Genomic DNA, 25634 nt, shown 5'->3' on the forward strand with positions numbered 1-25634 from the left:
GGTCCAAGCAACTGAGTCAAACCCAGTTTTACAAGCCAGATAAATAGCAAGAGCAAAACAGTAGATGAGCATATTAAGGTAAACAAGTAAACTTTGACTGGTAAGTTGAAAAAAAGAAAGAAAAATAGTTAAAGCTGTTGTAATAAATTTCTATTATCATTCTGACTGATATCATATCACTACAATATTGTTCATCATTATTTATTTTTGTTTTCCTTTTGTATTTTAGCTAACATCTGAGGACTAACAACCATTTTTTCATTTATATGGGTACAGGATGCAGGGCCATGTAGTCTGATCACAAACTGAAGCAGTGAGGTACTGTAGAAAGCCTAGGAATCTAGGGAAACAACTTGGTCAGCAGTAGAAAAGAAATAAGAAATTTATTTAGGAAATCTTTAAACTAGCCTTATTTAAGTGCCAAGTTAGGGAAGGAAATGTTAGGCCAAAGATTACCTGTGCAAAGCTGGAATGTGAATATTTCATGGCAGTGCACTATTAAATATGATGATGGACTATTTTCTCCACAACAATTACACTTCATTTTGCTCACAGATGGATGTGAGCAAGAAGAAGCATATGTAAGAAAGTGCAGCTAAACATGCACTGGAAATGCATAAGATGATCCTAAGTATTCAAGTATTTTACCATATAATTGCAATCCTAAATAAAGGATTTGAAAAAGAATAGAGTACCTATTGCTTCTGTGACTTTTAAACAGCAAACATATATTTATACTATGAAACTTTTTGCTCAAGGAAATGTAAAAATTCCATGCAGTAATTGAAAGTACCCTCAAAATCAAGAAAGCTCAAAACTTCTGCTTTTGCAAAATGTTGTAACAGCAGAATCCTAAAAACAGAAGCAACTGCTACTATTACTGTTAAAAATGCAAACGTAAGAAGAAGACTAAAAACTTTACAGCTTTCCGTAAACATGTAGAAAAGGTAATTAGGTTGAAAAGCCAAATAATGATAATTTGGTACAATACCTGACTAACTCTACTGACTTCTTCCTCTTCTTCTTCAGCTTCTTCCCCAAAGGAAAGCAGGTTAAAGTTTCTTTAGGAGAAAAAAGAAAATTTCTAGTAAATTTTAAAATATTGTCTTAGTAACATTCCATTAACTTTAAGTATATTACTTTCATGCTGTACATGACCTTTTAAAAAAACTTTTTGTCCTGCTAAATAAACCAATTCCAACCAACTACTGCATTTTGCTTTGCAAAAAATCATAAATATTCAGAAAATCATGTTGTGTTATACTCCTGAGATAAAACAAGGATAGCAAAGCATCAGTTAAGACACAATTTAAGAAATCCTGTCTTGACTACCTTTCCCAGATTCTTGAGTGCTGACAGTTCTGTTGTATTTTTTTTCAACAGAGCAGCATTCAAGACACAAGATTTTCAAGGTATGACAGCTCAGAAATGTATCAAATGTGTACACATTCCCAGAATGCAATTAAAAATTATGAGCTATAATTTCTTTTTCAAGAGTTAATTGTTCACAATATTGGAACCAGTCAGTTGCAACATGTTCTATTTTTATGCAGCAGAACTGACAGCATACCCACTTTATAGTTCCTATTACTTTTCACTGCATGTTTGTGAATTTTCGTTCACAGAAACTAAAATTTTCCATGTCAAAATGCCTGCCTCTTGCTCAGTACTTCAGTGGGGGAGAAATGGTATCTGATAAAATAAGTTCAAAAAATCCCAAACAATTGAGCTGTGACCCAGTTACTCCTACCAGTAGATTTTAACTGCAGGGTCATCTCAGTCGGAAGACTGCACTTTGTGGGAAGTGGGAAAGATAAACTACCTTCTATTATTTTCAACAAACTATCACCATGCATGAAACAGTTACAGCTCAGCAGATCACAGTAACATTTCCATCAGAGAAACTAGATTTGCTTGACCCCATCCTCAAGAAACAAGGAAGTGCTTCAAAGGTAGAAATGGAAATAAAAACCTGCCAAGCTACAAATTAAAGGTGAAAGAAAATGAACCACCATTTCTGATGCATATATTTACTTTGTGCCTTTCACTTTGGACTTTTTAGCTTCTTCTTCTGGCTTGTCTTTCTTCAGTTTTCGGTTTGGTCGTGGGATAATGTCATCAAAAGGATTAAACAAAACCTGTTTAAAAAACCATTATTTTAAACACATCTTTAGTAAATATTTTGTCATTAATTAGTTCAATATTTTAGAACAACATGTAAAAGGACAAGCCAAATTTTCTGAACGCTATGCATAAAAGAATTTTAGAATGTCCCATTTCAAAACAGAACATACTCACCTCACTACTTCTTATTTTGTGTGGACTGAGAGGTCTCTCTTCCTTGTCAACTTCTACTTCAGCCAGGCGCAACATGTTATATATCGTATCCCCTGTAACCTGGCAAATTTACAAAGAAAGGCTTGAAAGTTCACGACTGTAATTTGTGTTATTTATTCTGCAAAATACAAGGCAATTACTTTGTAAAAAATTTTGAAAGCACAAGTGCTGTAGAAAATATCGTAAGCATGTAAGACTTCTAAAAGACAGCAAGTACAATGTACAAAAGTTTGGGTTTTTAAATTTAAAGGCAAAAGTTGAAGGAATACAGGTAGTTTTGACAATGTAGGCAGATGAAGATGTTGAAGTATTACTGTGAGCTATGAAACAGAAAACAAAAACCACTGAAATAAAAAAAAAAATTGTTTCATTTTCTTGTAAGTAAATCATGAAATTGGCAAATTCATCTCATGTTTTTCATCTTCCTGACTCTTGGGTAACTAGAATCTAATTAATTCTAAATGGAATTTTCTAACATGTCATTAGTATTAGATGAAGTGATTAATAACAGAGCCATAATAATACAAGTAAGATTATTTAAAGGCAGCACAACATGAAAATACAATTTAGAAGAATAACAACAGCAAAATAGATAATTACAGGAACAACCCACAGAAACATTTCTGCCAGTTATAAGAAACTAAGAGAATGGAGAGAGCATAGAAAGCACTGAAATAAATTAAAAATGCACATAGCAGCAAAAAATACCAAGCTGGCCTTCAGAGAAACTTGTAGCAGCTTCTGTCAGACTTAAACTGGGACTCCAATTCATGTAACAGACCTTTCCAAAGATTGTGTGCTTGTTGTTAAGCTCATCTGCACGACCCAATGTAAAGAAAAATTGACTCCCGTTATCATGGGGCCCAGCATTTGCCATAGCAACGAGTCCTCTTCGATTAAATCGCAATCGCGAGTGGAACTCATCCTGGTAAAAGCAGGACAGAAAAGAGAATGACTTCAGCATAAAACTATCTTCTCACTCCTTTAGCTGCAGCATGATAGGAGAAAGGAGTGATATTATTACATCAACATGCACACACAGAAAAAAATGCTGCTAGTTTTCTTTTGAATTCAGGCAGTAATAAGACCCAAGTATTTTGAAATTCAGTGCCAGAATTATACTTAAAAGTTCTTACTGTGAGTGGCAAAAATTATTTTTAGTCAGTATTTCTAATCCCTAGCACCTATAATGATGCGAACAAATGAACAATCTTCAAAAGAAACCATAAAAACACAACGAACAAACACCAAACAAAAGATTAGAAACTAAATTATCACTAACAGAAAGATACATTGCTAATTGAAAAAATTCTAAGTTCTGTCTTGTTAATTTTATCTTTTTTCACTCATTACCTAAAAATCAACTGTTATTCATTGTTTTTATTTGCATTTGTTACCCCCCCAATATTAAGAAAATAAAAACCATTTTAAAAAGTAACTGCATTTCATACACTTTTTGCAAAAATACTATTCTTGACAATCACTGTATTTATATGAAAAATTAATTTAAATCCTAATTCATGTAAAGTTACTAAAAGCACAATAACAGGTTGTAATAGTAGAGTAATGCAAAAATCCATAGGAAGAACATTTTCTGGAATTAGGAAGACAAAACAGGAATCCTTTCAAAGCAAGGAGAACATGATGAATACCACTGTAATATCACTATGCTAAACACTGCAATACTGAGATACCACTACTTTGAAGGAGCAATGCTACTATACTATTGGTAATTTTTGCTTTGTTCTCTGCTCAGATACCATTCCCTCCCACAAACTTCAGGCTCGTGCTAGATGTAGAAGTCTAGCAGCAAGAAGATGGAAGGGCCAGAAATAGGTTTTGCACCTTTTCAGTCACAAATTAAAGGTGCCTGCACCACCTGAAATAAAACAGTCTGGCAGAACAGAACACAGCTGCTGAGTCCACAGGTTTGTCACTATACCAGAGCAGCCAGATCTAAGAACTCTCAATATAGAAGAGCATATTCAAACATCCTGAAGTAGCACTTGAAGGCAACTACTGCTCATATGTGCATTACATATAAGATTTGATTTTTCAGAACTTGGTAGGAAGAACAACAGATAGAGAATACCATACAAATTAATGTGTAAGTTATAGATACACACCTTGAAAGGAGCTCCATAGACTGACTCTCCTCCTGATCCAGTACCAGTGGGGTCACCCCCTTGCACAATAAAGCCAGGCACTACTCTGTGAAATATTGTGTTATTGTAATACTCTAAAAAAAAAGAAAAAAAAATTAATAAGATATTAAATACGTGTAAGTGGTCCTAAGCCCAAACTTTCATATAGATCATGCAGTGATGTCCAGAGACTGAAGTTCCAGAAAGCAAATATTGTAACAGATTCTGCTGTTGGCTTCTATTTGGTTCCCTTCTGTTCTCCACAGACTTATGAAATCACATCCTGTGGTGTCACATGTTTCTTTAGCAAAAAATCCTGCTCATCACTGAGAAGATGACCTTGATGAATTACAGTATTCTCAGCTTTTAAGTTTTTATTACTATAATGACACTATCAAAATAACCAATTTAAAAGGAGAACTAGAAATACTGTGCTCTATCCTGGATGAGATCTCACATACAACATTAGCAATGCCCATATACAGATGATTTGCACTTTCACTCACCAGCATAGAACACTTTTCATCACCTATACTGTACCTGAACAGATAATTTTTGCAGAATGAAATACGTGGTACATTTTGCTCTCTAAGCTATCTTCTTTTATCTATCTATTTATCTGATAGAGGTTACAAGATCATAAGAAAACAAAAGGAATAAAAACAATACTTTAATTGAAGCAAACCCCTGGTTGATATAATAATAATAAAAAATAAATCTGCAGCATGGTGCAAGACAAAGTAGGGTGTGCAAATGTTGCAGCATAACTAGACACAGTCGTGGATGGTCCTACACTGGAATATTAATCAGAAATACTTAAATGTATTACAAAACACAAGATGCTATGCAGCAATTAAAAAAATCAGAACGGAAATAAAGCCCACCGAGTATTCATGAACCTTTATCATGGGCTAAGATATTCCTTTACCATTGCAAAAAGTCTCAACATTAGGGAAAAGAGACTGGACAAAACCAACCAGATCTGGGCTGGAGACACAAAGCCTAGACTGCTATTTTTTTTTAACAGATGAAGGTTAAAAGAAATCTTCACAATTCTACAAATACTTAAATGGGAGAATAACACCAGTTAGAAAACATATAAAGGCATCAAGTCCTTCACAGATTTTTGTTCCAGTTTTCTCTGTAGGGAGCTTCTCATTCTGGTACCAGCTACTTCAGTGGAAAGTTTTATGGAGCTTTTATCAACAAAAAAAAAAAAAAAAATACAGTAACTGAAACATTAGGAGCACTCATGGAAAAAAAAAAATGGTAGTGTAAATTGTGATGCAGAAATTATTGCATCACTGTAATTTCATGCACACACTGAAGCTGTTATACTTTGTAGATATATGCTGGAAGTAAGCCTCTCAAGACTCTGAAAGACAATGTTTCAATACTATGTTGTCAGCTTAATTTGAGAAAACCATCCAAAATTTTTACTTTTTTTCTCAACCAGCTTCATTGGTAACCTTGCAAAACATTGTTCAGGTGTTAATTAATAATTCCTAAACAGAAATAGACTTATTGACATACTAAAGTCAAAACATAATTATGACCTCTATTTTACAGAAAGGGAACAAAGATGGCATAGTAATTAATTTCAACAGCTCCCATCCCATTCAGTCATTACCTTCCATACATAGCTGGATGAAATTTCTGCATGCTTTTGGTGCTTCTTTTGACCATAATTCTATATCTATCTCTCCTGCTGTAGTTCTCAGCAAAACCTATAAACATACAGATAAATGTAGCCTCAGTTTTGTTGTAACTTAGTCCTGATCAAACAGTATAACTGCCTAAAAAAAAAAATCTGAATTGGTTATATTTGTAAGAGTGGTATATATTTGTTTCAGGTAGCTACTGTTAGTTCTAACTAGCCTTTCCAGAACTTGAGATACAGCTCCGAATTAATATGTATAATAAAGATGTATAATACAGTTGTAATAATATACATAACATAACATAATATAACGTGGCTGGTGCTTTCTAGAAACTTAAGATACCCTTTATCATTTCTATAACGAAACAACTTGGGGAAAAAAAAAAACCCCATAAATATCCAAAGGTATCGCTCTTACAGGGAACATCATTACATTCAGTGAGAGATCATAACAAAATTAAGGCGGTAAGATATAATCGGGAATAGAGGAAATTAAATTAAAATGCTCTGAGGACTGCTCTGTTTTATGTCTCCAAACATCACGCATCACGCCTCATGTTTGACTCCGGCAGCGCCAAAGAAGTAACTTTTTAACCAAACCAATCTACCACAGAAACAACGACCTCCCCACCCCCAATCACCAACACCACCACCACCACCACCACCACCACCATCATCATCACCCAAGCTCATGTTCCTCTCGCCTATCCCCACATAACCCTACAACATACAACTTCTCCAGGATTTCACCCTGGAAGCCTCACCTTCCCGTTGGTGGGCGGCTCCTGGATGTAGATGTTGCTCATGACGGGGACAGGACCGGCCCGGCCGGTGAGCCCTCTCCAGCGACAGACGCGGGACCCCGCTTCGCCTCCAACACTTCCTACCGCCCCCAGCCGCCTGCCATCTTGGGCGCCCGTATGCAGTTCAGAGAAGGGGGGATGAAATTGCACAAGCAGGAAGAAAGGATGAAGGAATCCTCGGCCGCAGTCTCTCGAGATTCACTGAGAAAGAACGTGTCTTGGGAAAGATCTGCAGGTTTCTCCACACATCTCTGGTCCCTTACCGTGGCTCCCGCCCTAGGGTTGCTGAGGCCCCCTGCCTTCCCTGGGCGTGGTACGGTCCGGCGGTGCGCCGAGCAAAGCCTTCCGGCAGGGAGAGACGTCGCTGCGCTTGTGGGCCGGTCCAGTCCGGAGAGAGCGGCGGGATGGCGCTGCCGGGTGAGGGGCGCCCGCGCGGGACCGCGGCGGGGCAGGGGCAGCGCCGGCCGGCTCCGGGCCGGCAGCCGGGGAACGGGAACGGGAACGAGAACGAGCGGCGGGGCGGTGGACAACTGGGACAATTGCTCGGCGAGGGCCCGCGGCTGTGCGCGGCACGGGGAAGAGTGCGGAGGGCGGCGGGCTCTGCTCCGGTCCGTGCTCCGGGGGCAGCGGCAGGGAGAGGGAGAGGGAGATGGAGAAGGAGATGGAGATGGGGCCGTGCCCGCGCTGGGCAGGGGCAGCGCAGGGGCGCTGCGGGCCAGTTCTCTTGAGGCTGCGGGGGCTTCTGGGTGAAGCCAGCGCTGCGTTCTCATCGCCTCCTCTGAGGTTAGAGCGCAGAGGATGTCAGACTTGGCTTCTCCCCTCCGCTGCCGTTCTGGATTAGTGCTTGTGTCCCAGTAGATTGTGCTTGTGAGTCAGGGCAGGCAGAAACTCCTGCGCGATATGCAAGGTGTTCAGGCCGAGCATGATCGCCATTGCTCCGTAGTGTTTTCTTGCCCTGAAAAACGGGGAGTGTGTGGTTCGAGAGCCGCTGAACAGGCCTGAGCTTTGGTGATCTGCTTCCCTCATGAAACGAAGGCCTTCATAAGCTTGTTCCCATTCTAGAAGGGAGTTTTGAGGAATACATGTTTGCATTCAGAGGTTTCTAGAGGTTTTCTTTTCAGTCTTATGCTCCACTGAATGAATGAAGTCCTTAGTTCTGTGCCACTTGTTAATTGTCTTGAGAATTAAGATGTGGGGAGAAGGAGTGAGAAAGGAAGCTTCTTGCAATGAGTTTGCTTTTAGTCAGCCTAAAATTCATCTAGTCTAAACCCCTGCTTTTAACATTAATCTTTAAAGCTTAAAACAATTACAAAATTTCAGTTCTAGCAATTTGGTAGAAATATTTGATGACAATATTTGCATTCTTGTCATCTGCTGGGTGTCTCTTTTGGAGATCCTGACTTACACAGTATTTCTGTAGTGTGCACATGACTGTACTGAACTCCCTTGGCTGGAATACCAAATCTTTCTTTACCCATGGGTCAGCTATGCAGTGGGGTTGAGATTGACTCAAAAATATTTCAGAAAACTGGGACAAAGTAGGTGGCTTGGGTGATCTTATTTTCTAGTCCCAAGGAGTAGTGAACAAGCAAATGCTGGTTTTAGTGTTTTTCTGATGTGACATTGCAAGTTACAGGTATGCTTTTGATTTTTATTTTGTGACTCTTTCTTCTATTTTCCCTACATCCTTATCTCACTCATGGGTGTCCTTCTAAAGGTAGTCACAAAACAGGTACCTGAACACTGATGACCTTGAAGGGGATATGTAATACTAAGGGTTTGGGATCTGCAGAAAATCATCTGTTATAATGGAATGTACGGATCTTTGTTGCTTGGCTTTCCAAAACTCTTGAAGGCATACACTTGAGTTGTCCAAGTTTCCAAGGAAGTTTTTTCAGCTTGGGGTTTGAAGGTTTCTGTTATTTTGAGTAGAATTTTCTAAAGACAGTGCTTGTTTCAGTAAGTCATAGTTTTAATGAAAGGGACCAATGTACTCAATTTCTGATAGTATATGACTGCTTAAGTTTCTGCTGGTTTTCTGCTGTATTCAGTTGGGAGATTGAATGGCATCCTTTGTTTTGGAAATTCAGTCACTTTCATTACCAGTGGCTTAAAAGATTAAAATTAAGATTGATCTGTTGGGGGGTGGGGCAAAGCATCCCTGGTGCTTCTCTTGGATTGTGTCCTACTGTGTCTGTTTAACTTAACTGTTGTCTCACACGGGAGAATCACACACTTTCAATACCTAAAATTTGCATTATTCAGATCCTTCTTCCTGCTTAGAATCCAAACTTTTCTCTTACTGTCTTCACTTTCTTACACATTTGCTTTCTTACATTGTTTGTGTTTGGTGTTGTGTTGTCTGGATTCAGAATAATTAAGCAATTTGTTGACTTTTTAATTTCCTTCTTTGTTTTCAGGGATGGATTTTTTGATTTGGTTTGGTCTTTTTAATTGCCTTGTAAAGTCAGTTCTTGTAATTAAAATATAAATCACTTCAGAATTTCCAGGGAATGCCTGTCAACATCCTTTGCTAGAATTTATATTGTGTACTACAGATCACTGGAATGTTAGATGTCTATTACTGTGTTCATACTGTAACTAAACAAGTGGAAAGGCCACAATAAATCAAATAAGGATTTGGCAATAAATTTTGTAAGACTAAATGATCTCTAGCAGTTTAAATTAGTCAAGTATTTTCTGGTAGATAACTGCACAGAAAAGTAGCCTTAGATATGCAGTTTTTTAAAGAGATCTTGGTGTGCTTAATACTTGTGAGGGGTGATCACTTCTGTCTGTGTATTGACATTATCAAGCCAGATTTGAAAGAAACTTGAAGGTTCTCTTCAGCAACACTTAATTGGTGAAATTTTCTCTTCCAGGTGGAAATAAGGATAATATCAGAGCTGGATGCAAGAAATGTGGCTACCGTAAGTCTATAAAAAGCAATATGAAGTTAGAGTGTTTTCTTCAGTTTATGGTGTTGGTGGGAAACGCCTTTTGAGGAGAGGGGAAAAAAAGGAATTCTTCCTGGTTGCCCAGGCATTTGTCAGTTTAAATTATCATAATATCTTTCTTCAGTTTAGTTCATGTTCGTTCTCTGGTTTCTCACACTTATCAATGCTCTTTCAGTGTCTCAGCAAAAAAATCATGGTATTATATTTATACATACTACATTTCAATGCAATTACTTGAGAAACTTTTAATTGAAAGCACCTTCTTTGATATGTACTGAGATGAGCACTTGTGCTTCTTCTGAATCTGACTGCAAAGAGGCAGGCATTTCAGTTGAAGTCCAGTCTAATTCACCAGAAAAAATAGTTTAAAATCTGTATAATCTTTTATTCTAAGAAAATATAATTTTGTACATTGTATATTTCAAGAAACAGCTACCTTTATTGCTTGCAAGTTCTGCAGCTGGAATTTAGCTCATGCTTTGGATTATACACTGATTGTAAATGTCTGTGGCTACTTTCCTGATTAATGGAGACAGGTCTTAGTGAAGATTTCAAATTTTTAATCACTGACTCTTATTTTTAGAACATTGGAGGAATGGACACTGTTTTGTACTGAATTGTCTTGAACTTTTAGCACAGTGAGTTAACCTGTTTGGGTTTTTTATTAGAGTGTTATGTTGGGGGACAGGAAAAAAAAATCTTCATTTTTTTCACTTCAGGCTTTTGCAATAAATTTTGTCAATGATTTGCTTTGTGTATCTGTTCTTTCAAAGAACAGTGGATATAAATATAGATTTAGTGCTTTCTTTCTACATGCAGCAGGTATCAGAAGCTTTCTGAAAGAGGAGGCAACTTGTAGTCATATCACATGATCCATGTTTATCTGTTCCTAAAATCTCTGTCTTGAAGGTGTAGGTAGTTTGTCATCATCCTTACTAAGAACAAGAGCTTATTTCAGTTACTACTTGAATTACTGTGTCTCCCAAACCATGTCTTCCTTTTTCTAAAATTTCACTTTTTTTTTTTTTTTTAATTTTTTTTTTTTTTTTTATTTCTATGGGTGAATTCAGCACAAGGTTTCTAGCTGGTCATGATTATCAACTTAGAAAACTAAAAATACTGGTCAGGCAGTAGTTTAGTCAGTATTAAGTGCTGGCTGTTAAAGATTATGTCTCATAAGCAAATAGGATACTACAATTTCACTAGAGGGAGTTAGCAATGCAACACTTACTGTAGTTTTTGAAATATTTCATGCTATGTTTTCAGATAGTTTCTTAAGAAAGTACCTAAGACCATTAAAAAATAGAAACTAAAGTTGAAAAAAATCTTCAAATTAGCAGAATAGGAGAGAGGCCATAAGCACTATTAAATAGAAGAGCATTGCACAGCCTATCAAATTCTTGGATAGAATTTTTCAGAGTAAGCTTTCTCCTGCCCCTTTCACAGATCACAGCCTACCTTTTTTCCTTTTACTTCTCAAAACTGAATAATACAAAAATCAATGTTCTTTAGATTTTGATGATTTTTTGGTAAATTGTAATTTTTCTTTCTATATATTTATTTTGTTCAGCTGGTCATCTGACATTTGAATGTCGAAACTTCCTCCGAGTAGATCCTCAAAGAGATATTGTTTTAGACGTTAGCAGCACTAGCAGTGAGGACAGCGAGGAAGAGGAACTACAGAGATTACAAGCCATGCGTGAAAAAAAGAGTAAGGTGTTTTTGTGAGTTTTGGATAATAGTCTTCTGATGTGCAGGGACTCTCATCCATTCTGCTAACTACTTTTTGTTCTTTTAGCCTGTGATTTAAAAACAGGTCTTTTACTTTATGTGTTTAGACTTCAGAGGTTTGATACACCCACACTCATTTAGTATTATGATTAATTCCTTCTGTAGGAAGTTACTAATGTACCTGTTTGGAATATCTCAAAAGGGGCTCCTAAATACAAGAGATTAACTGATCTTTTACTAAGAAGCTGCTTAGAAGAAAGTAATATGGGTGTTCTGAGTTAATATTTTGATTATGACATGTAGTTTAAACATCTTCTAACTACTGAGAAATATGACACCTGAATTTCTGTCCAGTTTCTAAGTAGGATTTTGACTGAAACAGCTAGTAGACTGGAATTCAGTCATTCACATTTTGAGAAGTACTGTTCTATATTTGGAAGGTCTGAGTATCCGCTCCTTTTCAGAGTGAGAATAGATGAATTGTTTATCAGGTACTTGAGTTCATTTGAATTTGGACTCCAGAGAGGTTGTGCACCTAAGTAAGAAGGGAAGTTTCACCTCAGTGTGTTTTAAATTATTGAACATTCTTCTCCTCTGCCCTTCTGTTTTTCATTATGTTTTGTTCTTTTGCTCTTGTGTGTGCTAACATTTTGTTCCTACAGAAGATGCTATTTAGAAAGGAAAAGGGGTAGATAGAACCCTATAGGTAGTTGAACACTTCAAAAGAAATGGATGGGCTGTTTATCAAGAGTGCTGAATTGGTACTGCAACAGTACTTTCTTGGAACAAGTCTCTTTGGAAAAAATACTTACCACTTACTATGTATTTTTGAATGTAGAGGTTGGGTTTTTTCAGTCCTAAGCTTATTGAAGATGGATATCTGCAGGAAAAGCAGCTGTTTACTTGATCTTCTAATATTCCTGTTTTATTATATGTTCTTTCCCAAATTGTGGCTCCTGGGTATATTGTAAGGAGATGTGTATCTGACAGTTATTCAGGTGGAATTTTGCTATTTTCTCATCTTCTCAAGATTTTGCACTATTTTCTTTAAAAAATACTGCTTGCTGACCCGTTATCATTCATGTTTTTTCATTGCTCCAAAAGTAATTTGCTCTTTTATGTCATACTAAATTATTTCAAGTTCCACTCCATAACATACAGACCAGTAATTTGTGTTTGTTGTAGCAAAGGAATAACTACACCAGTATTCAGGCTTTATGGAAAGGGTCATAGGAAAAAAATGAAATATTCAAAATTTGCTGTCTTTTTAAGGATAAATTGTAAAGGCAGTATTTTCCTGTTAGCTGAATGTGTATTTATGTGGTGGATTTGCCTTGTAGAGGGATCAAAAGTACTTTTTGAACTGGTATAGAAGAATTTAAGGTCAGAAATTTCATCAATGTCATAAAAACATTGCTTTAAGTGAAATGTGAAGTCATGATACCACACTGTAGAGCATTAGGTCAGGCGGCAGACACAACCAGATGAGGGGTGACTCTTTTGGTGGTCTCTGCAGGCAGCATATTACAATTAACTCAAATGTTTCTCAGTTATGGCATTGCTCTTTGTGAAGCATGAAATAGGGATGTGTGGAAATTAATCAGGGAAGCCTAGCAGAATATTATTTTCTTTATTTGTTCTAGTTTTCAGACTTGGACATGTATGTTAAATGTTAAAACTCTTAAAATACAGAAGAATCACAGAATCACTATGTTGGAAGAGGCCTTCAAGATCATCAAGTCCAACCGATGCCCTAACACCTCAACTAGACCATGGCATTGAGTGCTACATCCAATCTTTTTTTAAATACATCCAGGGATAGTGACTCCACTACCTCCCCAGGCAGACCATTCCAGTACTTTATTATCCTTTCTGTGATAAAGAACAGACATGAAAACCTGAATCTGGTGTAAATGTATAGGAAAAGGTCTTTTTGCTACATTTTACAGGCCTTCCTTCATTCTTAGTGCTTAGATCAACGTCAATACAACGTAAGTTGTGTATAAAAGTCCTACTGCTACTGCAATATATTTCTGAAATTGCTATACTAACCAGAATTTGGGGAAAGGCAAAAAAAGCCTTTTAACAAGAATTTTGTGGCAACTTGACATTGCCATTGAAGCTACTTTTTAATGCTGATCTTAATTCAGACAAGTGTTTTGTAAACTTTACCTTTCTATCTATAGATCTAAATGAAGAGGACGAAAAAAAGAAACAAAAAAGAAAAAGCAAAGAGAAAGCAAAATTAAAAAGATCAAGGAAAAGGTAACCTTCACAAACCTCTTTTCATTTCAAAACACAGCTTTAGAAATATTTTTGATACTTGTGTTTTCTCAGGAAATATTGCTTCTATTGATGCAACATTATTTGCAAGTACTTTTTCCATTTGAAAAGTTTTCTGTTTTCCAGTGAGAACTGACTAATGGTAAGGTGATGGTAAAATAATGGTAAGGTAAATGTTGTTAGATTAGTGGTGGAGTCATAGGCTTTCTGCTGTGGAGTGAGGATCATAAGAGTCTTGAAAGCTCTAGCAAGCTGCAGGTCTGCAGATCAGAGAAAGCGGAACTGCCCCTGACTGTCCAACTCTAGGCAAGCTGTGATGGAAAAGAACAAATCAGGAGGAATGTGGGGTTGGTCCCCAGCCTAACCAGGGTGGAGAAGGTTCTCTGAAATTCAGAGACTATAGAGTTCTTTGTGTGCAGACATGCATGTGTAAGCACACTTGTAGACAGACACATGTGCTCTGAGTAACTCACAGGTATCAAAAGGGAAACTTCTGTAATATTGAACAGGTGCTGAGTTTTAGTGTGCCTGTTAACATAAAAGCCTATAAACAGTGTTGCTTCAGTTTCAGAGGAAAATGTCATAATACCCCAATGTATTGTGGACCTGAGTTCTAGCCTGTGGACTGACTTGGTTTTTTGAGGTTTTTTTTGCTTTTTTTAAAGTGAGACTATAAATGAAACTAATGTTTCGTCTTTAAGACAATTGATAAGACAATATGCCAGGAACTGCACTGGAAGGTATAAACTGTAAAATGTATATGGAGACCACAAGAAGGTATACCTCCAAAACAAAGAAACAGAATTTAATACCTGTTATATTTGCATTTTTCCTTTTCCTTATTTACATTGTGTAGCTTAAACTTTCACTTTTGAAGACAGCCGTTACACTTGTGAAGAAGTAGAAGAGAGAAGAGTCAATCTGGTTGTCAGTTTTGTGAGAAATGACCCTCACTCTTTAAAATTTTTATAAGTTTAATAAGGGATAAAGCAAAAGTAACAGTGTGGGGTGCATAGCCATAGCCAGATGTACATGGTTAACTATACCAACTTTTCTTACATACATTTGACCCATGCAATGAAAAAGTATATTCATAAAGATTATATATATTCAAACATTCATTTGAGTTTACATGTCCCAGGAATTATTTAGCTTCGTTCAACTACTGGCCCCATCTTCTTAGAGAATGTGCCACAATGCAGATGTGACTTTCAGGGTCTTGTATTTTATGTCCTCACAAGGCCCCCTGGTCTGTGGTTTGACAGCCACTGATAGCCAAAGGGTCAGTGCTAGATTTCTCCTTGCTCTTTCAGTGTTACTTGCCTGGTTCTTTTCAATGTTATCTTATCATAAAGACGCTTTGGCCATTTTTACAAGTATTTTTTTACAAGTAATTACAAATAGCTAATTAATATTAGCTATTTCACTGTTGTCAGTTAGTTAAAAAAAATAAAGGCATTAGTTATTATTTCACAACTACAATTACTTCTGCAAAAGTTAGTGTTATACAGCACATAGCCTCTATTTTAATATTTTGTGAAAGCTTAAACTATAATACAGATCACACGAAAATATACAATCTACACAGCAATTAGGGTATTACCCTTAAAAGACTGACAAATTATACTATATAAAAAGCAGTTAAAAAGAGATTACAAACTGTACTACATATCAAAATAATTTGCCAAAGGCCATATACAATAGTGAAAGTCAACAACTACATAGTTATCTATAACAGCTTTCTTTTCATTCAAGTAATAGTTAATCAAGTAAACTCTTTAGTATTCATGAATATTTAATGACTTATTGTTCTCATAGCTTATTTATGTGTGTAATCACTCATTACTGCTGGTTAGAGACCAATAGTATGAACTGCAAGAACGTAAAAATTTTTCATAACATTTTCTCTTAGATTTTGCATCAGGGACATATATCTGAAGGCATTAATTAGCATTGTTACTGATCATGTGGTATTTAAAAAACAGCAGCTCTATCTTGTTGTCATACTTAATTTTTTGATGGTCTGTACTCTTGGTCTTTCTTTTCTCAAAGACTAAAATTTGCCACACAATTTGCCTTTTCCATTACTTTTTAATCTGTATTATAAACATGCCTTACAATGCAGATTAAAAAGTAATGGAAAAGGCTTTTCTGGTATGAAAGTCGTATTAGAAAAGTCATCATTTAAGTTAAACATGCAGACCCAGATATCATAAGCTTTCCAGTGGATGCTACTGTACAAATTCTACACCAAATTCAATTTGTGACATTACAAAAATACTGACACCTTAAACTATTATTGTGTCATTTTCTTTCTTTAATTGCATATTGATCTGCATTTTTTTTCACTAGATCTTCCTCATCGAGTTCAGCAGAAGAGGATGAGCCAAAGTCAAAAAAACAAAAATCACACAAAAAAGAAAAGGAAAAGGGGAAAAAGCATAAATCAAAGAAAGGAAAGCATCATAAAAAGGAGAAAAAGAAGAGACGAAAGGAAAAAAGTTCATCTTCTAACAGTTCAGACAGTTCGAGTAGTGACTGACTTGGTGATCTATTTTTGCTTTCGCTTCTGCAGAGATTATTTTCCTTTCATAAAAAGTTTATTTATGCTTTGCAATGCTGTTTTAAAATGGGATATATTTTTTTTGAGAAATCTATTAGCATACATCAGTGCATCAAATTATTAGATGGACCATTTTATGAAAAAATCTGCTTTTCTATTTCAGGTTTATTAATACTAAACCATGCAACTACTTCTTCACTCTTATTTTTGATTCAGTTGTGATTGTGTTTGAAGTCCTTTACAATAGGATGTGGTAAATTTCAGTTCACAAGCCTTTGTGTAGAAAGATATGGACTTAAATATGCTTAATGTCAGAATGGTTACATCAAATTTGAAAATTCAAGTGAGATTTTCCATTACCCTTTAAATATATGTCTGTTTTACGCAACACTTTCTGCTTACATACATTAATCAGTAAGTGCAAATATGAATCAGTGTTCAGGTCCTGAGAGGGGAAGAATGAGCAATGAGAAGCTAGAAAAAATGATCTTCTAAAATTGATCTAGTCATAGACTGTGAAAGATAATTACACATTCTTTTGGCAGGATCACTACAAGCAAGCTGAAAATAAACAGAAGCAAAGAAAAGCTATCAATTTTTGAAGTCCTTTTCCCTTGGGTTTTGTTCTTTTACAAAATGTTATGGCTATTTCATCTTTGACATTTATGTAAAGGTTTGGATCTCAAAACAGGACTTCTAGTATTAAACTTCAACTATTTCTTCATTCATGTAAATTGTTATTAGCTTCACTTTGCGTGAATCAGACTTTTGAAGGATAACCCTGGCATAACTCCTGCTGTTGTACAGGCCCCGAGTAGTGCTTGCATCCCTGCTACTCTACAACCTCCCAAGCTCTTGCAGTACAAAGGTGATGCCATTCCCTGTCAGCCTATCTCAGATACAGAATGAAATGCCTATTTCTAGAAAGAAAGACAAGAATAAAGCATGTGAGTAGTATGTGGGGTGGGCATGCCAAATGCATAGAGTAGTGACAATAGGCACAGGAAACAAAAGCAGATACTTGGTGTTTCCTTCAGTGATCTTTCCCAGGTAGTGGAAGAAAAATGTGCACATTGGCAATTGAGCTGCTAAGCTGGGAAACAAACTGTGCTGTAAAATGCACCAAGGCCTGGAACAGCTGAAATGAAACTGAATGAAGCTCTTGTTTCATAAATAGCCAAAGGAAATACACATTCACAGCACAAAAATTACAGCTTCAACATTCTCTGCAACTTGTGAGACTCCAAGGAAAACCTTTCAGTCTCTTTCACAGTTTAGAGTACATACATTTCTTCAATGTACCTGGAATAATTGAAAGCTCCTTTCAACGCAAAAAATTTTGTATAACAGGTATTACCCTATTTGGAATACATATCAGATGAGGACAGTTGAACAACAATTCAAGAATACTTTTCTCTTTAAATTCTGTCAAAATTACACTTCCATGCTTAGTAGTTTTCATGGTCTTTAGAGGTATTTTAACAATATACTTGCCATCTTTATAAACTTCTCAAGTATTTTACCTGCTACTTGCAACATTCTGCAGTGTGAGGAAGGCGGTTTGTACATCACTGATTGCAATTTAATATTAGTTTCCTGTGTTGATGCCATTTGGGTTTTGCCTTTTTTTTCCCTTTATATGTTCTTTGTATTCTTCACACATATTTTGTAAGTCAGTCACCTTTTGTGTTAGTAGCTAGTTTTCCCAGTAGTTCTCCATGGCCTTTCCCTAAGAAGAGAGATAAAACAAATTCCAGAACTCCAAGCCCTGGGAGGGGTACTATCTGGTTCTTCCTGTGAACCAAGGCTGAGAACAACTCTTTGAGATACATTCTCATGGACAAAGTAAAAGTAGTGCTGAAGGGGGGCTCTCGAGAGAAGGGGCTTGACCTGGGGGGCATTGCATCATCACTTGTCCTCCTAATCGGTGCTTTTAATCACTTATGCTAATTTCCTAAAACCTATAAAAATGTATTCACCCCTGGGGGGGTGGGGTGGGCTTTTGTGGACATCTTTCCATAACTGCTCCTGAAGGCCTTCAAATAAAGATCCCCGTTTATATTACCTCCTTAACTAAAATCATCTCAAGTTTAATTTCCAGGTTGGGCAAAAAGGCAACGGTGTTACCACTACAAGCTCTACCACCATTGAAATTTGTATAAATATTACTTTAAAGGTTTTGTCATTTGTTAGTGTCAACTTGTGTTGTTTACAGGACTCCTTCCTGTGTATTTCCTGCAATTTAGTCAGATACTTCCTCTGTTGTATTCTCTTCAATGGCATGTGTTGGTTCTTGTGCACTCTGCAAGGGAGCATAAATGATGGCCAAACAAAAGTCTTAGCCGTAGGTATCCAAGTGGTAGAACAAAAATAAAAATAAATTCTTTGTGATGCAGTATTATTATGCAGCTTTATAACTGGAAGGTTTTGGCTTTTTTTTCCTTCAAAAATAAGTCATAGTGAAGAACCATAGCTCAGAATTGCAAAAAGGTAATTAGAGGTAAAAAGAATTGCAGCATCCAGCTGTGAACTCGGAATGGACTAAGTAACATTTACAGGCTTGTTCTTTAAGGACATGAAAGCTGCTGAGATAATGCATATTGAACTCTGTATTTAGTCAGTGCTTTTGTAGTTGACAACAGGAAAGAATGTCATAGATGCAGGCCCCTCTGAAAAGTATGATGAGTAATGAATCTGACATGGTGCTTGTTATCTGTTTCATGTAACAATCAGTTCTAGGAACTCCTGGGATGTATTTTTAGAAGATCATCTTTCGCAATTCCTCACATCATCTCTCCCCAGTTAAAAAAGGACACAATCTCTGTATGCAAAACAGAATGTCACACATGCCAAACTTTTTCACTCAACTGATGATTCAGTGCTCTGAAGTCTCCACAGCAGAGCCAGTGTTGAAGCTGCTAAAAGGTTTTACTGACATTGCCATGTCTTGGGCAGCCAACCTATCTTACCTTGTGAAAATCACCACACATCAGACTCTCTTGGGCAAACACACACTTGATGCTCTTACTATAATTCCTCTGCCCCACGGCAGTAGTACCTGAGAAAGGCATTTACAGAAATTCTAAGATGCAAATCACAGTAAGTAATAATAAGGGTGAATAGAGAAAAATATGTCAAAAATGGTTCTGTAGTAAAAATGCTAGCACATTTATACTGTTCACAAGAAATTCTAATATTACAGTCTATGAAGATGAATTGAGGTAATAAAGAAGAACACAAAATGAGGTGGTGGTAGTAGAAAACAAAAAAGGTACAAGAATAAAGAAACCAAAGAGATTAGGGGGAAAAAAAAAGGAAAAAATATTTGAGAAAGAAGACCAGAAGCACAGGTGTGTCTAGAAAAGCAACGTTTTAGTTTAAATAATAGCAATAAAGGAGAGAAGTCTGAAGAAGGCTGTTTAGTAGAGTTCATTTAAACTTCAGCAAGATGTACTCAAGATGTGGTTTAGTTTTCTATGTTAGCTAATTATTTGTTCCACTGAGAAAGTGTACTGTGAAGGAGTGATTAATCTTTTTTTTTTCTGTATTGTATGTTTTCCTGAGGCTTTAATCTAGTGTAATAGTTTATAAAATATCCTGGCAGAATTTTGACCATCAGAGAATTTTAACAAAGAATAAAGTTGACCTGTAAGAAACACATTGTATAAGTTATTAATTGTCCAGAAGTAGATTTAGGCTGAAAATGGGTAGAAACTTTGTTTTCATCAAAGAACTGCAGTCCCATAAGAGCTAGAAAGAACTTCTGGAAGAGGGCCCTGAGCACATATAATGGGTCAAATGAATATATGCTTGCATTAGACAGCAACAGATGGGACAAACAGGAACAGGTGCTCTCTTGGACACCAGAATTCCCGTTACTACTGGTACTTAATATGTTTTTAAGAAATTTAAGTGAGAGAATTTCCACTCCAAGAAATATTACAGATGACACAAAATAAGGTAAAGGCTCAAAATACTAGTGAGATGGAGACTGTTCAAAGCCAAGTGAGTTCAGGCTGGAAAATGTCCAAAACTGGCAACATGAGGCTAGGTCTTGACAGCAGATTATGCATACACTGGGAACAGCCTAAGTTGGAAAAAACCAAACACCACATTAGAGGGTACAACCATCAATTAAAGAATAAAGGTATGCCTCTGCAAACATAGCTGGGGCTATTTTTGTAAAACTGCTACAAGAAAATAGAATCTCAGGGAAAATAGTTTTGGATTTCAGATGAGTTATTCAGCTGTAGAACAGTTAAAAGTCATTGCTCTAACTTTTGCCACACCATAATCCCTAGAAAATATGTCCTGCCCACCTATATTTAGCCCAGCTCAGTTCTTTTTGAAGCAGAAAAGATTGGTTGTGCTGGTAAAGGGTAAGTTCTCCTGCATGTCAGTCAGTGCCTTCAAGGTCCTAGAACTTAAATCAGGACCACAAACTTCCTAAAATAATGCTACAAGTCTCCTCATTGACTGGAGTTAACTTATGACTAAGTACAAGTAGAATCAGATTTATCTTTAGCTTCTCTTGCCTCTTGTCCATGAAGCTGGACAATAGATATGATATCTCTTCCAGAGGTAATAAGGAATTTCACCACTACACTGATGAGAGACTAGTAGGCATTTAATGCACCACTGTATATATATTCCTCAGATGGGATAGAAGTTGGTTACTGTATTTCTCCCATTCTCTAACACAGATTTTCTGAGTTGTATTGAATATACATGAATATAATTTACTATTCTGTAAATTAACATACAGATTTTGCATGATAAATTCTCATTTTGGGCATGTTAACATGCAATCTGCTGCATGTGTTAGCGTGTTGTCTACTGCTGTAAGCTTGCATTTTGATTCTACTCTGAACAATGGAGACTTTACAGTGTACATAGATTTTTGATTCTCAGATTGGTAATTTATGACATATTAAATATTTTTTTTCACAATAAAAAATGGGGTTTTTTTTACATGAAATATCTATGAAAAATGTGTGCTGCCAGTGGAAGGTGGCTATAAAGAATTTGATAAGCTGGAGCTGCAGAAAGTTTTAGTAAAAAAAAAAAGAGTTGGTGAAACTTGACATATTTAGTGGGAAGAGGAATATTTACTTGCTTTCTGCCCTGCAAAATATGGCGCCTTTAACTCATAACACTTACAAGTAAAATGTTCAAACTCCAAGAAGGATTTAGAAAGCAAGTGCTGCTTTCTTCAGTATTCTCCCTGAACTGCTTGTTTCCACACATTTAGGAGTTTAATGGGAAGTATTTCAAAGTACTTGGAAAGTAAATCATCTCGAAATAATTAGTTCTAAATAATCTCTAAATAATTTGTATATCATTTAGCTGAGGAACTTTTAAACTTTGATCCTACATTGCTGTATTCCATTAAACTAAAATGTAGTAATATCATTAACTTTAATCTTTCTTTTACTGACATCATGTTCTGGGGCTTAAAAAGTTTTCTTGTTTCCTTTTGAAGTAGTAAAAGATAATCCACTGCATTCCTAAGTAAACCAATTTTTATCCCTTGACACCTCTTAAATTCAGATACTTACCAGGATTTGGTTCATGTCACTATCGCTTAAGAGAACTTCCATTCACCCCTGGGCACCAATATTCCTTAAGTGGCCATAAAGTTTGGAATTACAGCATGTCTCCAATTAGGATTAGTATCAATACAAAAGGCTTCAGGTAAGATGCTAGATTGCTTAGAATTGTAGAAAGGCTTCAAAATGAACAAAGACTGTGATTTTAGTAGACTTTAACTGAGAAAGAAGAAACACTGCTAAAGTTTCCAGAATAACAAAAGGTACAAGGATGCATATTACTGTACACTTCAATATACTGCAATCTCAAAGGCCTTTGAGGACAATGTTCAAGTCTATCACAGAATGTGCTGAAGTTAGGGACCTCACTGTGATATGACTGTCACCCAGTTCTAAGTTCTTCTAAGCCTTATAATGTTTACATTTTTGTAATGGAGTTTCTCACACACTTTTTATGTAAATAATAATTGTTTTGCATTCCTTTCTGAAAGATGAAAAATTTTATAGACTCTTGGTTTAACCAGTGTAGCTAGAGAGGTAGCAACTTCATCTTCCAATCCATAGTCACCTCTGAATGTCTGTAAATATTGGAGTCAGAAATAAACTGCGCTCTTTTTACCTTAGATGTCTCAACTTCTGCATGTCGTTCATTTCATCTCCTATTGTGACAATATGACTGATGTCAAGAGCTTCATAATATTGAGATGTTTATACATTTGTCTCAATAATGTATATTCCATTGCAATAGCTGTGGTTAAAACATAGAGATATGACCTGTCATGTAACTTGGCATATGAAATTCCTTGTGATGATTTGTGGGCAGGTAATGAATTAGACAAGGTCACTGCTTTATCTGCTCATCTGAATCTCTGTGTATATCAAAAACCAGGACTTTTGAAAAAATCTTGTGGGACATTTTCTTTCCCCCTTTCTTTTTCATGGTATCACTGTACATTCAATCTTGAATTTATACACTTTTTTTGGCATTAATGTCTTTTGTTTTCACTTATGCTGAAAAAAAAAAATTGGTTAATTGTAACTACTGATCAGTTTTGCAGAAAGTATTCTTGATTACTATTAGACCCCAGGAGTTGTTTTTCCAAAGTTTTAAGAGTTGCAAAATCTAGTGTATTTGTGGGGATGGAATCATAGAGCGAGTCTATTGCTTTGAAACTTCTCATGAAAACATGTCAGTGCTGAATGCTACGGACAACAGCTCTGATTAGTGAGCACAAGGTTCATGAGAAATATGCAGAAAGCTTTAAAGACTTAACTTGGAAAAAACATTGTGCTGTGGTCTTCGATTACATTCTTCTCAAAAATGTTGTTTGCTCTCACAAGGACACAGTTTTGTGTGTGTAGCAATCTCCCCATTTCAGATGCTTAGGAATATAAATGCCCAAGAATAGTTCATGACCTGAAATCTTCAAACACATTGAAGTTACCTTTTTTTGTGCTATTTAAAGAATTTAGTCATGCATATTTTTTAAATCTGTCTTTGTAAATATTCTTGTTGAAATGGAAATATTGTCACAAATTTGTGTAGTACTCTGACAACAAAATTAGAAAAAAATACACAGTCTGGCAATACAACTAGAAACAAGACAACATTTAATTTAAATAAAAAACTTTATTAACAATGTAAAACGTTTAGTATCTTACAGTCTGAGATAATTTTGGCATGCCTTATAAGATCAATACTTGATATTCAGACACCATGCTTTGAATTTTACTGGCAACAAAATGGGTTGGCGTTGTGTTTTACATTGTTTATTTTAACACACCTTCTTTTAATAAATTATTTATTTTTTCCAAAAGCTGTAGATATACTATTGCCTGAAAAGGAAATTTGTTGCTTCTAAGCATTGTACAATTTATAGATATTATGATTTCTCTGTATTTACAAGTCCTACCTATTTTCATATATGGTTTTTTATCATAAATTAAGATATCTTTCTATAAAGCTTTGAAGTTGAGATACAGTGGAAGACTAAATATGAATGACAGCACAAAAAAAGCAACTGGATATTTTGTACAAATTCTGTTACAATATTGTTTGAATGTCTTAGAACTTTAATAGTTTTGCTCTTGAATAGTTTCCTATGCTTAAAGACTGTGAGAGAATGACCAAATGTTCTCCTATGCTTAAAGACTGCTAAGAGTATGATTTTAATATGATAATAGTAAGAGTACTGTACTACACACAAACTTTTAGCTGCAGCTCAAACAATTTAAAAAACCCTCTAAATTATATATGAATCATAATTCATGTGTCTTCTTTGAGTGACTGAAAGTAAGCATGCAAAACATACTTTAAAAAGTTTTAAATATGCTAGATCTATTCCACAGCCATTTTTTGACCACCATAATTTGAAAGTATTAAAATTCTTACTTGAAAAGGGGGATGGAGCAGAAGACAAAAATGAATAGCCTAGTGTAGAAAATATATTTTATAATCAAGATTAGCCACTTTCATCTTTTCAGTGGTCAAATAACAGTGGTTTAACCAAAGTAATGATTTCCTTGGTGCTTCTGTGCCTAATCTTCTAACTTGAGACGAGACAACACAATCCAAAGAATCTTCGCTTCCGTCTTCTTACCAGTGGATAGGGTGTCAAGTTTAGGAGGCTGCTATCATCTGTGATGAAAACCCCCACGTTTTAACACAGGCATGTACACATAAGCAAAGAAAAGAGATTTTATCATTTATGTGTCCTAGCAGCACCTACATGATCACAGAATCACAGAATCATTTATGTGCCTAAGATTGAGTCCAACTTAAAACTAATCAGCACCACATCGGACAGAACACGGCACTAAGTGCCAGGTCCAGTCCTTTCTTGAACACCTCCCCCATCTCCCTGGGCATTCATTCCTATGCTTGACGACCCTTTCTGTGGTAGATTCCATAGAGCACAGAGAAAATAATAACCTGAATTTTGCATTTGAGAGTCTTACAATGCTAATTAACAGGATCTCCATAATAATGATGATTCCCTGATCCTGGGGCATATCTCTGAGTTTCCCTGATCCTGGGGCATATCTCTGAGTTTTAAAACCCTGGGACGCTTCCTATCCTACTGCACAGGGGGTCAGTGATTTTCTGGTCATTGTTGAAGATCAGTGTTTACACCAGGCAACAGAGAAGAATTCTGTATGCTTTTATCTCTGTTCTGAATTCAAGTTTCTCTATGCATGATATCCTGCCAATTTGTCTTTCCCTTCCTTATTTCCAGCACCCTCTTTTCTTCTAGACTAAGCCTGGACCTTTCATCCCTCTTCCAGTCTTTACAATGGTACGTCTGTATCACAAGTGATTCCCTTTTACCTTTCAATGTAGTTTTCAATCAAACTATCCTGCCATGAAATCTTACTTGTATAATGAATACAATCATTCTATACTCATCTCTTAGCATATTATGATGAATGCCAGGCTGCTTAGTTACTTGGGATAAGATCTAGGACACATTCAGTACATTTCATCAGCTGCCACTGTGCAAAGGACATTTAAGGAACACCCATTATCAAGAAAAAATCAAAAAGAAAAATTATTATCTTAATGCTGTTCTCACAAACAAAGAGAGTGTGCTTGTATTGCATGTGTGGA

At 36.2% G+C, this 25634-nt stretch overlaps 3 protein-coding genes across 3 annotated transcripts in view; 1 reads left to right on the top strand and 2 right to left on the bottom strand.

Moving 5' to 3' along the window:
• Positions 1 to 7039, bottom strand: part of CWC27 (CWC27 spliceosome associated cyclophilin) — a 92966-nt gene extending 85927 nt beyond the window's left edge. Inside the window, exons 1-7 of the mRNA XM_059836693.1 lie at positions 6906 to 7039; positions 6112 to 6208; positions 4464 to 4576; positions 3119 to 3262; positions 2299 to 2397; positions 2035 to 2138; positions 992 to 1061 (exon numbers count right to left, since the gene is read on the bottom strand). Of these exons, the coding sequence (XP_059692676.1) occupies positions 992 to 1061; positions 2035 to 2138; positions 2299 to 2397; positions 3119 to 3262; positions 4464 to 4576; positions 6112 to 6208; positions 6906 to 6947 (669 nt within the window). The 5' untranslated portion in view covers positions 6948 to 7039. The remainder of the gene's footprint in view (positions 1 to 991; positions 1062 to 2034; positions 2139 to 2298; positions 2398 to 3118; positions 3263 to 4463; positions 4577 to 6111; positions 6209 to 6905) is intronic.
• Positions 7040 to 7230: 191 nt separating this feature from the next.
• SREK1IP1 (SREK1 interacting protein 1) lies at positions 7231 to 20134 on the top strand. Its single transcript, XM_059836695.1, has 5 exons — positions 7231 to 7361; positions 9827 to 9874; positions 11472 to 11612; positions 13819 to 13897; positions 16268 to 20134. The coding sequence occupies exons 1-5, from the start codon at positions 7349 to 7351 to the stop codon at positions 16455 to 16457; spliced, it is 471 nt and encodes a 156-aa protein (XP_059692678.1). The 5' UTR covers positions 7231 to 7348; the 3' UTR covers positions 16458 to 20134.
• A 3503-nt stretch (positions 20135 to 23637) lies between these two features.
• Positions 23638 to 25634, bottom strand: part of RGS7BP (regulator of G protein signaling 7 binding protein) — a 36508-nt gene continuing 34511 nt past the window's right edge. Inside the window, exon 6 of the mRNA XM_059836694.1 lies at positions 23638 to 24665. Coding sequence (XP_059692677.1) covers positions 24574 to 24665 — 92 coding nt within the window. The 3' untranslated portion in view covers positions 23638 to 24573. The remainder of the gene's footprint in view (positions 24666 to 25634) is intronic.

Source organism: Haemorhous mexicanus, chromosome Z (genome assembly GCF_027477595.1).
Source record: "Haemorhous mexicanus isolate bHaeMex1 chromosome Z, bHaeMex1.pri, whole genome shotgun sequence".
Classification (NCBI taxonomy): domain Eukaryota; kingdom Metazoa; phylum Chordata; class Aves; order Passeriformes; family Fringillidae; genus Haemorhous; species Haemorhous mexicanus.

Excerpts from the sequence above, each read along its gene's own strand:
- SREK1IP1 (XM_059836695.1), top strand. Across the intron at positions 9,875-11,471 it reads ATGCAAGAAATGTGGCTACC|CTGGTCATCTGACATTTGAA; the intron begins GTAAGTCTATAA and ends TATTTTGTTCAG. Across the intron at positions 11,613-13,818 it reads AGCCATGCGTGAAAAAAAGA|ATCTAAATGAAGAGGACGAA; the intron begins GTAAGGTGTTTT and ends TTCTATCTATAG.